General features: G+C 43.3%; 1 protein-coding gene across 1 annotated transcript in view; it reads left to right on the top strand.

Moving 5' to 3' along the window:
- The window catches only part of grin2aa (glutamate receptor, ionotropic, N-methyl D-aspartate 2A, a), a 126,316-nt gene that overhangs the window by 63,715 nt on the left and 44,394 nt on the right, over nt 1-18,207 (top strand). The window contains exons 4-5 of the mRNA XM_035616311.2: nt 13,925-14,091; nt 17,778-18,206. Of these exons, the coding sequence (XP_035472204.2) occupies nt 13,925-14,091; nt 17,778-18,206 (596 nt within the window). The remainder of the gene's footprint in view (nt 1-13,924; nt 14,092-17,777; nt 18,207) is intronic.

The raw sequence follows: 18,207 nt of genomic DNA, 5'->3' as shown, positions 1-18,207 counted from the left end.
AGATGTACACATGTCCACAAAAACACTGATTTGTGCGCAATTGAAGCATTGGCTCCTTGTTTTATAATTGGTAAAGTGTGCACAATATAATGTGCGTGCGTGTGCGCGCGTCGTGTGCTTGAGACCGACCTATAATGGCAATGCCCCGGAAGGGAAATGCATGCTGTCTGTTGTTTCCATTTCACCTGTCTTATACCTCTTCTTGCAAACACACACACACACCCACACACACACACACAAAGTGACAGGGTTTCAGGTGTAGACTTCATGTTGCTGCTGAAAATAATGACAATAATTCAGGCTACCTCCGGAATAGTATCGCAACATATAGTATTGTACATAAAAATAAATCCTTATAATGTCTAATGCAAACCCCATCGTACTGTGTCTCCAGGTTTCACGGCTCAAGTACTTCTCCGTTGTATTTTTAAAATACTGTGGTTGCAATAAAATAAGCAATAATCGAATTCAAAGGCAAAGGTATAAGGACTGTTTTGTTTTATGAGATTCAATTAGCATTGGCATCTGCCTGGCAGAAGTTAACAGCCCAGCAATTGCCATTTGATTATGATTAGAGTTCTTATATTGTGAAATTGTGATTGGTGCTGCTCGGTACCACCTGAAGTGAGGATAAAAGTAACTGACGTTTATGGAAGGGCCGACTATGTTTCATTATAAGAACAACATTTTACAAGCAAGCAACGTGATGTAGGTCGAAAAGAGGGAAAATGAAAGTGAAGTGAAAGGGAGTGAAGGAATGAGAGAGAAATAATTTCCCCTTTGGCTGATTCGGCTATAAATATGTGACTCATAATGTCTTTGATTTGCAAATTAGGACGACCGTGTTTCCACCACGGTACCCCCTCTTTCTTTCTTTCTTTCTTTTTTTCTTTACTTCTTTCCCTTTTTCCGTCTCCCCCTTCTTTTTTCCTGTCTTTCTTTGTCCGATGCAAAGTGTGTGTGCGTCTTTGAGTTTACATGTAAACATGCAAATGCCTGTTCATTAATATCACTGCAGTCCACAGGGGTGTAATGAGAAGAGAAAAGCTCCCCAAACAAATCACAGTCTTATCTCTCATCTGGCTCAGCCAATCACATGCCGATCGTATCACCAACGAAATGCTCAGACAGAGTGAGGGGGGGGGGGGAGTGGATTGAGTGGGAGATGCCCAAAAGAGGTATAGGGAGGGAAAGGGAGAAAGTAGACACAAAAGCAGATAAGATGAAAAAAAGAAAAGCAAAGATAAAAGCGAGAGACAATGGAAGGAGGATCAGAGAGAGGAGGAACGAGAAAAAAAGGGGGGTTTTCAGGACTAAAATAGACCGAGTCAAATGACAAAACGAACAAACCGTGTCTAGCTCTACCAGAAGTGTGTGTGTGTGTGTGCGTGCGTGCGTGCGTGCGTGCGTGCGTGCGTGCGTGCGTGCGTGTCCGTCCGTCCGTCCGTCCGTCCGTCCGTCCGTCCGTGTGTGTGTGTGTGTGTGTGTGTGTGTGTGTGTGTGTGTGTGTGTGTACATACAGAGCTAATGCGGTGTTAAATACAAGCAGCACTTCATCACTCATGGTGTCTGGAGGTCACAGACCCATGATTGTGTGTGTGTTTGTCTGCGCGCACACACATCGACTGAAGGTATGAAGAGTTGTGTGTCTTTCTATAGTCTTGGCCACAACTCCCTCTTGCTTTAAAGAGGATTTGGAACTTTGAGAGCTTCAAAGTGGGTCAGTAACTTCCTCCCCTCTCCTCAACTCTCTCCTAATACACCCAAGAGGAATTTCCTCAGTTTGACTTGCGGCGCTATTGTTTACAGCGATTGTAATGGTCACAGTGCTGTTTTCGCATGGCTTTGCCACACTATCAAGAATACAAATTTGGGAAAAACAACAAATCCTCATGATTGAGTCTGCAAAAAAGTGTCTGCTGTTTACAAAGCCACGATGCTCCGACCTTGCTGTACAAATGTGTCTGTGACCCAGTTGAGTCCTTCTCCCTCTGCTGTGTGAGCGGTGATCCACGGATGCTCCTCCTCACTCACGACTCCAGTCAGATAGTGTTACTGTTCCTCGTCCGAATAGGAGACACCGCAGCAAGGCTGCGTGAGGACGACCCTGATCCTCCGAGATGTTTGTCAGCCCCTTACCAAGTCACAGGTGACTCATGTTTGTTCCTGTCACTGTTCATGCAGTGACTGTTTGCACTACAACGAAATTGAATAGCTATTTTTTATCCTTTATTTATACAGAAAGAGATGGCGCTTTATGGATTTTGTTCCCACCGCTTCCCTTCTGCATATTCATACCATGCGTCGTGAATCTGCCCATGGAAGGGCAACCTCAGGACTATGCCCAGTCAAAAATATATGTTATACATTTGTCTCTTGAAAGTATGGAACTGTCAAGCGCAAGCGGAAACAGCCTCTGATAAGGGGCCGACTGAAGCCACAAAATCAACGGGCGATAGTCGGTCACAGACGCTACGCAGACAAACACTAAAGATATGCTGAAGATATGATGTTTGTTTGCATTCACAAAATATGCAGTTTGTTTCTTGGTGGTATATTTTCCTGTATTACTATCCAGTCACACACAAGTGGTTTCAGAAATGCTACTCTAAATTCTTCCCACTTCCTTTATTCTTCCTTATCTCATTTCATGCAATCCTCCGCATCTTTCACGCTGTCCCTTCTCCTCCAATTCTTTCCACTCCACTTTTTTGTTCATCTGTCTCCCTCTACATCCCTCTTGTGCCCAGAAATGTTAAGTGACCCATCTGTGATAGCAAAAGGTACATTAGGCATTAGGGAGTTCCCCTCTGGCCCTGTGTGTGTGCACGTGTGTGTGTGTGTGTGTGTGTTGTTAACAGATATCATCCGATGGATTCTTCTCAGGGGTGCTGTTGGCCTGCTTGGCCAATGAAATGCAGCCAATTGCTCTGCAGGCCTCGCTGGCAGCCAATTAAATGGAAATTGAAAAGCTTAGTTATGATGATGTGGTACGGGGCATTGCACTCGTATTGCACTTTGTTAATGTAAAGGGAAGTCAGCGACTGCATGACAAACAAGTGAAAACTTTTAGCCGCTCCCTCTCTTGCTTTTTGTTACTTTATTAATGATGAATTTGTGATGGCAGATATGAGCAAATTGATCAGAGCACAGTGCCGCACGTTTGCTGGCCGAGTGTGGCTTTAAAAAGGGACTGTTCAACACTGAGGGAAATGTGCTTTAAGAGTGAGATCAATGTTGATTGCATGTCTGAGCTGGAGCGGTGTTAGCTCAGCTTAGTATGAAGGCTGTGGGAATCAGCTATGAGTCTTGTCGTGACAGTGACGTTACCAGGTTTGTTCCCCCGTCTGTACTCCTGCAAATTGTCTTCTTTACATTACAGATTTTTGTGTGAATTCATTGAGTTTAAAAAAAACAAAAAAACCTTGGCCAGAGCCCCCCCCCCCTCCTGACTTTATGCTGAGCTACGCTAAACACGTACTGACTGAAGCTCTTAATATCAAACACAGACAGCAGATTGATTAAAACAAATGCTCTCCTCTCACTTAGAAAGAAAGCAATTAAGCCCATTCCCCCAACATGCCAAACTATTCCTTTAATACATCCATATATTGTTTTCCCCTCACTTTCAGTGCACACTCACCTCTTCATCTTCCTCCCCCCATTTCTTTCTTTTTCCCCCTTCTCTTGCTCTCTGACATCACTCCTTGCCTTCTGATCATCTGTCTCCCTGCGACTCGGCCCATCCGTCCCGTAGTGATGACCATAACAGCTGACTGGTACATCTCTATGCAGGAAACTATCCGCACATTATGTAGTTTTCATTTGCCCTCTCATGGTTGCATGTCAGAGTAGGGGTGGTGGGTACTGTGGTTGGGGGCTGGCGCGTCTTGTATGTATTGTATGTCTTATCTTCTGGCTACATAGTTGGTGATTACATGACAAAAACAGCTTTTTACTCTGCCATGTACAAAATTGCTATACTGTTATGTAATTTCAAAGTTTTCAACATAATTAAATTACATTTATTTTATTTTATTTTTACATCCTGGCAACTCCAGTTTTTCTTAGTGATTCCAGTCTTGCTAAACTAACCATCTCCTGTCGGTAGCTTCGTATCGACATGACAGATATTCACCCTCTCATCTCACTGGGGGCAGGATGTTGCTCAGGAGGTGTGGACGGTGGAGACGGTCGTCCGTCCAGTAACCAGTAAGTTGGGTGTTTGATTCCAGCTTCCCTCGGTCAGCATGCCAAAGTGTCCCTGGGCAAAACACTTAACCCTGGATTGAGTCTGACAGCTCTCCCTGCAGTATATGACGGTGACAGAAAATGTGCAGTAAATAGCAGCGCTGGATGAATGTGTGTGTAAATGGGTGAGTGTGACTCGTAACTGTGAAACCGCTTTGAGTGGTCGGTAAAACTAGAAAGGCATTCTATAACAGTGTGTTTGGGTTTTTCTTAATTGTACTCGTTCTACTTGAAATGTAGTGGGCCTTTCTGGCATCCTCCCTGCGGGATACCCCTGAATTATTTCACATTATCAACTAATGCGAAGCGGTTGACATTTGTGGATGTTTCATTGTGTACATACACAACTCAGTGAAGTGAGTCACACTGTAAACATATATATAGTGACATGCTGGAAGTGCAAGTTTCAAAAGTACGCACAATGAGCATCATGATATCATAATGACACAGAAATAACACATTCAAATACATTTGAAAACTGTGTTGAAGTGTTATGCTTGTGTTGAATTCAGCTTCCAGTCAACTACAGTATAATAAAAATTGTTGTCTCAACTTGTTGTGGAACAAACACTTAGCACTGGTCCAGGCAATCTCTTCAGCATCAAAATATTTGCTCTGGTGTTGACCCAGCTAAATAAATTTTCACTGAACTGTCATCATGTTGTTTCTCACTTACTGTTCCTCTATTCTTCTTCTTAGCATTGCTCTCCTCTCTTCTTTTTTTTGCTCTGCCTGTAACTGAAACTCGCTAGTTGCTGTGTTGGACCGAAGCCTCAGCTGTGCTACTCTTATCGTGTTCCTGAAAATGTGACATCAAGATAAAAAGCGATTCCCCCACAGTGATGGCATCATGATTGATGATGTCATCGCAGGATGGGGGACGGGGGTATCCAGGTTTACTAGGCTCTGACACTAATAATCCCCAGCGAAAGTCATTAACATTAACATTTCAGTGTAGAAAACATCCAGCTGCTGCTTTTTATTCCCACCTGGTGGTGACTGTCACTGTCACTGGTAACGATAACAAATGTGCTGGTGGTTCTTTATTAATTTGATGCCATGCATAAATTTAACTAAAGTAAACCCCTCTTATACAACACAGTAGAAACACAAGTGTTTCTTCACGTCCAACTGATCCAACAGAGTGAGACATCGAGTCATGTCCCTGTCTGAGACGACATGCTCCAAAATGAACTTTTCAGCGATGTATCATATCTATAAATTAAGCTCGCAGGCTTCATATTTTTGAACCATGGCCTTTGGTAAATGGAAGAAGGCGATCGATAAAAATAACGTGAATGAGATGAACTAGTTTAACAGCTGCGTTATTTCATTGTGTCAGATACAGACTATATCATAGACATTTAAGGGGGGAATTGGACCTTGGCAGATACCCAATATTAAAAGACTCGGATCAGGGCCAAAAAAAAACGATCAGAAAATGACACATAATGAATGAGCGTAAGAATAAGTATTACATTTATTTTGTTATATCATTTTAAATGGTTATATAGTAAAGCAGACACGCTGGAATTATAGTGTGTGGCAGGGTGAGCCAGGCTGTCAAAGGGTGGGGGCTTTTCAACACCGTGATGACTGTTAGCCATTGGCAATGGACAGTGGCATGTCCCACCCTTATTTTCCCACGTTCCACTAGTTGCACTCGTGCTAATACTCACATCACCTCATCCAGTGTTCGGCCCGTGTTCTCGGCTGCTTTGTAACTCCATAAATGTAGGTCTAGGTGTTTTGCTCCGTGTAAATCGGGCCTTTGAGGCCTTTTGATTTTCTTGTTTTGCTCCTGGGCAGTGGGTGCGCTTACATTCTGTTTGAGATGACGTTTATATTATGTTGTTTGTGTCTTTGGAATGAACTCGGCATGATGCACAGCCCTCTGGCACAGATACGCACGCGATTTATAAATCCCTTTTTTATTCTGAGTGGAGTGTGTGTGTGTGTGTGTATGTATGCGTGTGTGCACAAGAATCACTGTGACCACGTGTGCGTGCTGGATAATTGTGCCTTTATGTTTGAGTTAATGTGCACGGGGTAAATCTTTCCTTTGCATTATCTCTCCTAATAAAGGGTTCCTTAGATCATGTTCATGATTTCATCTTTCTACATCCTGCCACCGTGCGGTGAACTCTCATCTTTAGCACTGCAATTCTATGAAACCCTTTAAGGCTGCACATGAAATGCCTTCCATACAGGATGACTTCATTCAGCACTTTAAAAAGACAACATGTTCCAACAAGTAATCCTGACAAAGAGTTTTCACGTTGAAATATTGCTTATGTATTCAATAATGCACCACCGCGTTGAAGATCAGACTGCGCAGCGACTTCTAATTCAAAATTCCATTTTATTGTGATTAGCACCTTTACTCATCCAGTGGGATTTTCTCTCTCTCTCTCTGCCTCTCCATGGTTCATTCAAAAACCTGCTGACGTGTGAGGTGGGACAGATAACAAAGTGGTGAAAGGCGCTGAGGCAGTAGTTAAGGATAATGAAGGATACAAAACAAGGAAGGAAAGAAGGAAAACCAAAGAAAGGGACGAGGCGGGATATAATAAGGCAGCGTGAATGGAAGAGCTGGAGGGAAGGAAGGAAAAGGATAAAATGAAGAAATCATGAGAGGAGATGTAGTGACTAATTATGATGGTTATGGCCGTTGATGATGGCAATATTGACAGTGATGATAATTTTCTTAATAAAAACTGTGCCATGTCTGTGGAGGCTGTAATTATGACACCAGCAATTTCTGTGCGTGTGACAGGTGTGAAATGCGCAAGATGTGGAAGTGTAGCGACGGCAGGCATCATGATGCGGTCATAAATAACAAGCAGAGCTGCAGAGGAAGAGAGTTGAGTCATCAGATGACCAAGAGTAATGTGGTCTAAAGAGAATCCACGGCTGCATTCACCTTCTAGTGCCTGTGTATTTTTCCTGCATGTTCACAACAAAGATTGGGAAATTAAACATGACTTTGTGTATTTTTTTCTCCTCTCCTTTTCCGGCTAATCACTCGACCACTGAGGTTTTTATCCTTTCCCCTTTTGGGGGTCCTGGGAACTCATTCGTCACATCTGAATGTAGTCTGACAACCAACATCCAATATGATAATTAGTCACTCTACAAATTGAACGATAATTGAATAATTGCGTCAATTTACACATCAAGCCGTATCGTACGTGGCTTTTTCATTTTACGAATATGATTTTTGGGTAAGTTGTGAAGCTGTATTCCCAGCACTGATAACAGCTATTCCTGTTTAGGGGTAAGGTGAGGTCCCAGAGGGCTGGAGCAGAATATTGGCCTTATTAGAGGAGATGGCGAGTGGGTGGGAGAGGGCGAGATGGATAGAGCGAGGCAGAAAAGACAGAGCCCCTGGATAGAGAGTTAACGAAAAGAAAGAAAGACACTGAGAGGAAGATGCTGGACTTATTAGAGAAGAGAGTGAGTGGGAGAAGAGGGCAAACACAGAGAGACAACGGGAGAGAGGGAGAGAGGGATGATGTTATTTTGTCAGTGTTTCCCCGTGGGGGCTCGACTGCTTGTTAAAAAGTCCTGACAAAGGAAACACAGCTACTAACACACACACACACACACACACACACACACACACACAAATGGGTCTCTTTCTCCCTGTGTGTGTGTTATTTGACATGGTCTGCGTTAATGCCAAAAATATTCTTCATTGACGTCAAATGCAGCCTTGTTTAATAATCTGTGTGTGTGTGTGTGTGTGTGTGCGTGTGCGTGAGTGTTGCCTGTATTGCAGTTGAAAGCAACCGTTTCTCTGTAATTATCCGACACAAACAAAGGATATATGCTTGCCTCTGTTCACACCGACAGCCTTTCTCCACAACACACAGACCCACTTAAAGAACAGACACTCCTACTCACAGTGCCACCACAAGATCTGCCTATTGTTATAAAGGACACTTTAATAAACAGTCTGACAGAGCCGTTTTTACAGAGGACTGCAGTAAACGTACACGTTGTAAGTAAAAGACGCCGTTAAAGGTACATTGTTAATACAATGATATCAAGGAGGTTCTCTTTTACATACACGCATTTGCAGTTTGTTTCCCTTTTTTGCAGGGTTCAAATCAACTTAACAAATGCTTTTGCAAGGTGTTAATATGAATCTGTCCATCATATTATTGCCCCTTGAATCCCGCTTGTGAGGTTATGGAAGCAGTTTGTCTGCTCTTCACTCTTTTCGCGATGTTGAGGCTCTGATAACGCCGTTGTGGCTTGGTGACATCAGGTTTCCGTGATCGAACTGTTTTTTAAAGGGACCGTAAACCAATGAATTCAGAAGGTTTTTCTCAGTCCACAGGGAAATGTGTATACGTCTTTAGCAAAAGTGAAAATAAAATCACCAGGCTATGAGGTTTTCACAGGAGCAGCAGATATTACACAGGACTGGTGTGTGTGTGTGTGTGTGTGTGTGTGTGTGTGTGTGTGTGTGTGTGTGTGTGTGTGTGTGTGTGTGTGTGTGTGTGTGTGTGTGTGTGTGTGTGTGTGTGTGTGTGTGTGTGTGTGCGAGCCTGCCAGTTGATGTGTTTTAAATGTGTTTGATCGATCTGAATGCACTGAGCTTTTCACAATTAGAAATATATGTATTTTTTAAAGTTTTTATTTCTTTTAGCACCAACAGTTTTTGTGATGCTATTGAATTAAAAATGTATTCACCTTGATTCAACTGTTGTACTACAGATTTTTACTGTCCTATCCTCTTAATAATGGTAACAGAACAGAGTGGTGCCAGCCCATAAGCGGACACATTTTGCACATTTGGAATTGGTGTATACATTTTCTTATCTGTTTGGCACCAGCCGATCTGATGATGTCTCAGTGCCAATCCAACCCCCGCAGACACAGAGATAATATAGACATGCAAAATTGTAAGATGAAAAACCTCCACGATATATGCACCTCCTGATTTTGCCAAAAAAAGCTTGAGACAAACTATTTGTTCGAGGTTCCTGGGACAATAAAACTGCCTCAGCCAATCAAAGTTTTTGATGTCACCACAGAGCGCAACCCTAACTCTGTACAAAATGTTGGACTCAGGACAGCAGCCACTTGGCACGCTGTTGATATATTGTCACATTCAATATACAGTATGAAGCGATGTGAAACTGCATTATGTAATAGCATGTAGATGTTTTGCATTGGTCATCAACTCTCACCATTTTGTGAAACCAATTCAAATCCTGTCATTGGTGAGTTTTGCATTGCAGATATAGTCCCTTTGATTTCCTGTGAGAACATGATTTTTTTCACAAAACCAATTCTTGATGATGTGACAGGATTTACACAGTAATTTGTTATATTTTCACTTTTTTATGTTTTAGGCTGTAGTGACCGTTTCTGTGTGGTTTATGTGGGGAGTGCTGAATGCTTCACATTTTGAGCTTTGTTTCCACAACAGACAATCCTCTCTCACAATTTTTTTGTAGCTATTTTTATGCCTGTCTGTTTATATTTAGTAAAACGGCCACCATGGAATTTTTGTCGTATCGGTTTCTCCTCCAGTGGACATCATGAAATTATCATACGCAGCAGATAACACACACACAAGGGTGTCTGTGGCAGATTGAGGTGATATGTGGATGAATATGACATCATATATGACAAAAATGTGCAGGTTTTGACGTTCATATACTACCAGGCCTTAATCTTTGGTGCACCTCAAAAGATACATTCCCGATTCGGTATACACTGTGCGTGTGTGTGTGTGTGTGTGTGTGTGTGTGTGTGTGTGTGTGCGCGCTTATGTGTGCGTGCAAAGGAGCAGAATTTTTCTGTATGTGTGTGTCATCAGACTAGACAGTGCATGATGCTATCAGCAGCAGAGGATATGAGGACTACTATTTATAACTCCCCTCTATCTCAACTTAGACACACCTGCAGGGTTTGTGCATTTGCAAAATTTTTCCTGTTCATGTGTGCGTGTGCTTGTGTGTGTACTGTATGCAACAGAGTGGGAAATTTGAGAGTGAGGGAGACTGTGAACGTGATAGACGGAGCGAGAGGGAAAGAGATGCGGATGACAGACTGTGTGTTTATGTATGTATGTGTGTGTGTCTTTGTTTGTATGTGTGGGTGACGCCGGCTGAAGGTGTGAGCGGAAAGCAGAGACATGTCACACTTGACAAGGGTGAAATGAGAGGATATGATTGGCTGTTTTCTGATGTCACGGATTGTGAGCCGTCCCAATTAGAAACAATCACACGCTGCTTAGTCACCATCAGTCTCTTCACTGCTCTACCCATCGCTTCTCTTTTCTTTTCTCTCTCTCTGCCCCACATCCAAAAATCCCTCGTTGATTGTCTCTAATTCCATGTCTCTATGGAACTTTTTCCGTCTGCGCTCTCTTAGTCACACACACACACACACACACACATACACACACATACACATTTATTTGCAATATCCATTCTTACTTAAGCTGGACTCAGACTACAGGAGTAATAAAATCCCGACACACAGCTGTCCCCCAAAATAGTACAGTAGCTTGTTATCGCGCTCGCCAATTCAAAAGGTCTATAGTGTTGAGCTCTGTAAACCCCTCACACTACAGCATTTTGGACCAAGGTTCTGCTACTCTTTGTGAGGCAAGTCAGGGTTAAATCATCCCCAACTCCCTCTAGTCTGAGCTCCAGCTTTACAGCCTTGCTGCCTTTTCTTTCTCACTCAGCTACATTCCCAAATCTCTCAAAATAAAGAAAAATTGAATGGGCTATGTTGGAAATGTACAAAACAAGAATATAAATCAATTAAGTGTGGACACACAAAAAGCGGGAGCTGAACATAAGCATATAATGCAATATATCTGTATCCACTCCTGTTTGTGTGAGAAAAGAGAAACTAGAGAGAGACATGACAGAAAAAGAAAGGACGTGGTAGTGAGCTTCTCTTCTTTTATTCCGAGCTCGTTGTCAGTGCTTGGTCCTGAAGAGTGGCTATACTTCCCCAGTGTTCACCAGAGGAGACTGTGGTCTGAGAATTGTGTCTGGCCAACATAAACTGCCGGGCTTTGAGAGAATAAACTCAAGTCCTTCTCACCGTTTTCTCATTCGAAGCACTGCGGGAGATCATGCACTTGCATAACATGAGGATATATTGAGCCGGGCCTGAACCGAATCTCTTCAGTCCAGTTGGGTTCTGTTGTGTTTGATATGATGTCATACGGTGGAAATAATGAGACGTGGCTTGGCCTGCAGAAACTAGCGCAGGCACGAGCCCAGTCTCGTGTGAGACCAGAAAAGAGCAAATATTTTGGTAAAAGGAGGATTTATTTGTTTGGAACATGGTCGATTTTGTCTTCCTCACCCGTGGTGCCTGGAGCTTGAATCCTTAACAGACAGACACGAGCAGGCAAGGACACGTTCACACAAACACACACACACACACACACACACACACACATACAGACACGAAATACTGGCAAAATACAACTGAGGCAGGATCCTTTATATAGCCTGTGCTATATTAATTGGGCATAAATGTTGCCTCAAGTATCAATTTATTGTCGCAGTGCAGTAAAAACAAGGGGTCGAGGAATTTGCCAGTAAACAGAAGGATAAATTGCTCTCACGCTTCAAAAGAATTCCCATATGTCTCAAATCAATACAATTAATAGGTAAATTCGATCATGCAGCATCCAATGAGGAGCAATGGGGAACACAAGCTTATTGGGCATGAGCAGTGTTTAGTACAGTGGCTAAATCAACCAAAAATAATTGACGGAATCCAAGAAGAAATTTGCGGCGCTTGTGGACAAACTGTTTTGTTGGCCAGTGTAAATGTTAGTACCTATATATCTGAAGAACAAACAACAGAAAAAAAAACCCATACATTTCATAGTTACATACCCGCCGGTTTATTTGATATAGATACAATGGTTGCTCCGTGCTCTCTTTGGCCCTGCGCTGGTCACAGTCCTCGGTATATTGGAGCAACGCGTAGGATTATCGGCCGCTGCTGTGATGAAGACAGGAAGTGGCATGTCTTATAGCATGGCCTTCTTCCCATCCCACCATGCTCGAGCATTGCTGCATTTTTTTCTCGCACACACACACACACACACACACACACACACACACACACGCAAACTCGGCTGCAGAGAGAGCCTCTGAAGAGCACTTGAGTCAAAGTATCGAATCAGCCAACCTCACATACAGATACAATACCATTAAAGAGCACTCAAGAGTCTTGATATATGGAGAAAAAGGACGCAGGCTCACTCACTCATACACACACACACACACACACACACACACACACACTGTAATGCAAACAGCGAATTACCGCATTATCGGAGGCTATCAACACGGTGGAGAAGGAAATGCCAGGTCATGCATGTAGAGATGAAATTACATACACCACACTGATATTGCTGCGAATACCATCCACTACTACACTCCGTCCCCGCTTTCTATACTCGGATATGTATGTGTAGTCATCCCCCCGACGCCCTCCCGCCTCAATTGTTAGACCTATATTCTTCTCAGGGATGGAAATCTGTCTACAGGAAAAATCGTTGTTTGATAAAAGACCCTCAGACCAGTGGGCTACTGGTGTAAAGCAGATTTAAAAAAAAAAAGAAATAGTAGAAGGATATTAATTTGACAGTTTTTATGAACTTGTAAAAGACAGTTACACATACAACCTCTTGCACTTCCTTGTCTTCCTTGTGTGCATTTATGAGTGTGAATGTGCGTCAGTGATTTTTTTCCTCATTTCGAGAGGTGTCATCTGACACTGGGGCTAAATCTTCATTTTGTCTCTTATCTCTAGGTCCAACCTGTGTCACATAGCCCCCCCGTTTTTTGTTTTTTTTCAGCTGTCAGATCGCAACACACACCAAACCTATAAATCTATCATAATTACAGTGCCCAAGACAAGTGGTGTCAAGATGTGTGAACACTCTGACATTTCAGGGTAACACACACATTACACACACACACACACACACCCCAGCAACAACTCATGCAATAAACAAGCAAAGACAAGGTAAAGCTTTCTCGCTCCACACATGTAATGATGCCCGCCCCCCCTCGCTATTTTCGTCTCATGTCGCCTCATTCAACAGCCCACACCGAAATGAGTCATTTAAAACAAATTATCCAACATAAATGGACAGAGTTAATTTGTCCACCTGTAATATTTCTTGTCGGCTCTCTCCCAGCACATGTCTCGGTATGGCTGAATTAAGTGGCAAATGATTCTGAGTCAGGTTAAATGGAGTGGATATGAGTAACTCAGTGAACGTGACCCTCGTTCCCCCCCAGAACCAGGCCCACGGACTTCTGCGGCCCGTCTGTACTGCACCAATCCAATTTGGGCTTAATTGAATTGTTCTGAGCCCCTCATCCATATATTTCTTCCGCGAGAAGCTTATAACTCTCAATCTGGTGTGTGCGTGTGTGCGTGTGTTCGTGTGTGTGTGTGTGAGTCTGCATACTGATAATGTGCCAAATCTGAACTGCCTTGTTGGAGATTGATATTTTTGAGATGCAGTTTGAATTAGGCAGAGGCTGGTGGTGGAAAAGTGACAATAAATCTGTAACTAAGTCTCTTCTTCCCCTCCCTTTATCCTCTCTCCTCCCTTTTTTTGCCCCTACCTCCATTCCTCTCCCCTGTTCTCTCTTCTCAGGATGATAAGTCGACGTTCTTCCAGTTCGGTGCCTCCATCCAGCAGGAGGCTCTGCTGATGCTGAACATCATGGAGGAGTACGACTGGCACATCTTCTCCATCGTCACGTCAAAGTTCCCCGGCTACCAGGAGTTCATCAACATCCTGAAAACGACCGTAGACAACAGGTGGTTTTAATAACTTTGGACTGTTTTTTGCACATATTTGATTGTGCCTTACAGTAGCCAACAAGATGAGGGGGAGGAAGTTGACTCTCAAGAAGTACAGTACTGTACCAGTCCACATTAAATTGTCAGGTGTCACAAACATGTGTGAAACGTACTTTTCATTTGGCAAAGCTCAGGTCAGAGGGTTGGATTAACAAACTGAAATCAACAAATAAAAGGCAGGGGGAGAGACAATTGTAACAAGAAAGACCACAACTATGCAAGCTGTGATAACTAATGTTACACTGATACCACATCAGGATAAAAAACTAAACTTAAACTATCTGTCACATGCTGTGATAATACAGAAAGTCCCTGTCAAGAATAAAATTGACCTGAAAATGCTGTATTAACAACGTAGACTGTTTTGAAAAGATATAACCTTAACAGAGGGACTACAGTATCAAGTACACTTACAGTGGGCTGAATCCCCTTTTCAAAACCAACAGTTTGCGAGGAGAAAAACTGTTGGTAACATAACAAGAACTGTAGGTATGTCTCATGAAGAGTTACTATTCCGGGCATTTCTCCAAGCCCGTTTCTTTGTTTCGTCGGTAATCTTCTCCATTATCACTGCAAATTTCCCCAGAGACGAGGAATGAAGTTCACTTTTTCGGAAAATAATTACCGTACGCAATGCTTTGGCCTTGTGTTTTCCTCTCCCCCATTCAAACAGAATGCACTTCAAATACAGAAAAGCCTGAAAGGATCGGCATTCTTAAAGTTCATGTAGATGACAGGTGACTTTGCTACACATGCAGCTTGGCTTTTCGCTGCACCATCAGTTCATTTTGACTGACGCCTTAGCTGTCCGCAGAAAGAGAAAGAAAAAGCCAGCGAGCCATAACTTCTGGTCAAAGAAAATGATACATGTACGGCGATGTTGAGATGTTGGCAGTGGTTGGTGCCTGCACTTGTGATATATAGAAGGCCAGTTGAGGACGGTCTCTTTCATTAGCAGTTACTCTTTGTGTCAAACCACGCAGGGCTTCACAAACTCTCTGCCTGTCTGTAGTTTGTGACGCTGAAAGAGCGCAGACCGTATGTGTAAAGATGGACGACATGACAGCCCCTCCGAAGTGAAGCCAAAATTTGTGGTTTTGATTAGTTGATTCATTGGATGCGATAAAAAGGAGGTGAAACGACATGATTGACCGTCGAGACTGACTTGCATTTGGTCGAGTGCGGGACTTCGATACTGCGATTTCACGATAACTTCAGCGCAGACTCTGGATCCAAATTGCATCAAAAGCACAAGATAGAAGATAAGATTCGGCGTCCGTTGTCTGGATATTTTATTTTTTATTTTAGCACAGCTGGACCAAGTGGAGACACTTTGTCCATCTTTATACACAGTACAGTGGTGGAGCGACAACAGGTCGTCAAATGGTTGATTAAATATGCAGATTCCCAATCTTTTCCTCATAACAGTTCTCCCTGTTGAGAAACATGAGTCACTTAAAAAGGTCTACACGGCCACTATTTCTGCACCTGGAAGCTTTGGAAGGGAATTTGTTCGGCCTAGAGACTTTGATTCTGTACAGCTTTAATCTGCCCACACACTTATATGCTGATACACACACAGGTTAACCCCATGTTAAGTGAAGTATCAGATTTGAGAACAAATATATGACGAAATTAGTAGTTGTCCCAATGGTTTTGTGAGCAGAATTAGAGATGCATTAAGTTCCCTTTCCATTGGTTTTCATTGTTTTTTTCTCTTGCTATTGATCTGTCTCCAGACAAGTATGTTGTACTGTAGTCTTCATAAAATACAGCTCCACGTTTTCACAAATTTGTAATGAAAAGAAAAACTACAAACGGACGCCCCGGTGTGTCAATATCCGTATCCTCCCGAGGTGACGTTTACCTCAATGTTAAAACAATACTCTATCATTTATGAAACCAGAATTGATCAGAGAAAATATCAAACGATAAGCCTTTGTCGATTTCCCAAGTCAGTCTTCGGCTGGTTCAAACCGATTTAGTCGTGGGCAGACAGTTTTAATACTAATGAACTTCCATCATTCACTGCAGAAAAAATTGCGCCAGTGAACTAAGCGAGCAAAGCCTGACTTTACCACAGAGGCATTTTACTACTTACAGAAGGTACTTCTGTGCAAAATATGGGGATTTTTTTCCTTCTTTTGGACACGGCAGCATTGCATCCTTCCGCAATTATTAGCACTGTTGTTTCTCTCTGCCTCTCTCTGTGACCGTGTCTCTGTGTATCGCTGTTTCTCTTTACTAGTTTTGTCATGTGGGACTTGTAGACCATTATCACTTTGGACAGCAGGAAGAGGACGGCGAGTCCCAGATCACGCTCATGTTACACTACCTGTCTGTTGTTGGATTCTGACATGATGGTTTTAACTGCTTCCCTCTTTTCCCCAGGCGTGCCCCTCTGTGTTACACACCACTTTGTGTGTCCGTCCGTGTGTGTGTGTGTGTGTGTGTGTGTGTGTGTGTGTGTGTGTGTGTGTGTGTGTGTGTGTGTGTGTGTGTGTGTGTGTGTGTGTGTGTGTGTGTGTGTGTGTGTGTGTGTGTGTGTGTGTGTGTGTGTGTGAGAGCACATCGGTGTGCTCCTGACACCATGGCGAGCCCCCAGTTTATGACATATTGTGTTCTACAATTACCAACACAACTGCCATTTCCTCTGCCCCTGCTGCTGTTTAGCCTTCTAAACTGGCTGCTGCAGGATATTATCAATCTGGACATTGTGAAAAAGAGCAGCCAGTCCCACTGGAGTAAAAAGATACTCCACAAGTGCTTCATCTTTCTAATGAGCACGTCTTACTTCTCGCCGTGCTCACTTTAGCGACAGTGACTGGCTACAGAACCAGATAAAAAACAAACAAACAGCAACTTTTGTTTCCCACAGTTGATTTGAACTGCAAAAGTTCAAATCAAAGAATGGTGTATTTGAGTAATCCGGGCATATAAGTTGTCAACTATGGAAGGGTTAGCACCCGATATGAACCACAACAACTACAGATTGAACAACCATGCGGGTAATATCTTACCCCATAGGAGCACCTCCTGGCATACAGTTGCAGGTGTACTGTACTTCCATTGTGCTGGTTATGATAATGAACACACCACGTGTATTCAGGGGCTCAGGAGGACAGTCTTGAAATAAATCACTGTGTGTGTGTTTGTCACTGTATGTAACCGTCACTGAGTGTTAACATTCCCACCAGTATTCCGGTTTAGTATTCAGTGTTAATCCAGATGCAAAGCAATATTAATAAGCCTCTGTTTTGTGCAAGAGGTGTAACAGAAGCTCAAAGTTGCTGTTTTCCATTCTTAGGACAGTGCTGTTTTCTGATAACTGTTCAGATTAGCGCTCTGACCACAGGCCCTGCGTTGGCCCTCTCACATTAACAGCCCAGTGTTTGTTCTCGTCCTTCAGTCGTGTGGGCTGGAACCCGCTGAGCATCATTATACGGGACCAGCTTTAGCATTTGCATTCCATTTAGCCTTAATGTGATTCCCCTGACAATAAGCACTTTAGTATTCATGTCGCACTTCACAACGATATTAATTGTAATGGTTAATTATGTGCTCTTGTCAGCACCTCAGCAAAGTTAATTGTCTATTAGTTAAATAGTAACAATCCACTCCTGTCCCCTTTATCCCTGCTTTAGTTTTGTGGGTTGGGACCTGCAGAATATCATCATCTTGGACGCAGTGGAGGAAGACAGTCGGTCTCAGATCATGCTCAAGAAGGTGCAGTCTCCGGTGGTCCTGCTCTACTGCTCCAAGGACGAGGCGGTCTACATCCTGGATGAGGCCCGCTCCCTGGGCCTCACCGGATTCGGATACATCTGGATTGTGCCGTCGCTCACCACCGGGAACCCGGAAATAACTCCTGACGACTTTCCGTCAGGAATGATTTCCGTGTCATATGACGACTGGGACTACCCGTTGGAGGCGCGAGTTCGGGACGGCCTGGGGATCATCACGTCAGCAGCGGCCGCCATGTTGGAGGAGTACGGCGACATCCCTGAAGCCAAAACATCCTGCTATGGCCAGTTGGAAAAGACGACGAAGCTGCCGCCCAGCGCACTACATAAG

This window comes from Scophthalmus maximus, chromosome 17, assembly GCF_022379125.1.
Source record: "Scophthalmus maximus strain ysfricsl-2021 chromosome 17, ASM2237912v1, whole genome shotgun sequence".
Lineage (NCBI taxonomy): Eukaryota > Metazoa > Chordata > Actinopteri > Pleuronectiformes > Scophthalmidae > Scophthalmus > Scophthalmus maximus.
Note: the sequence above shows the minus strand (reverse complement) of the source record. Positions and strands in the feature narration are given on the sequence as shown.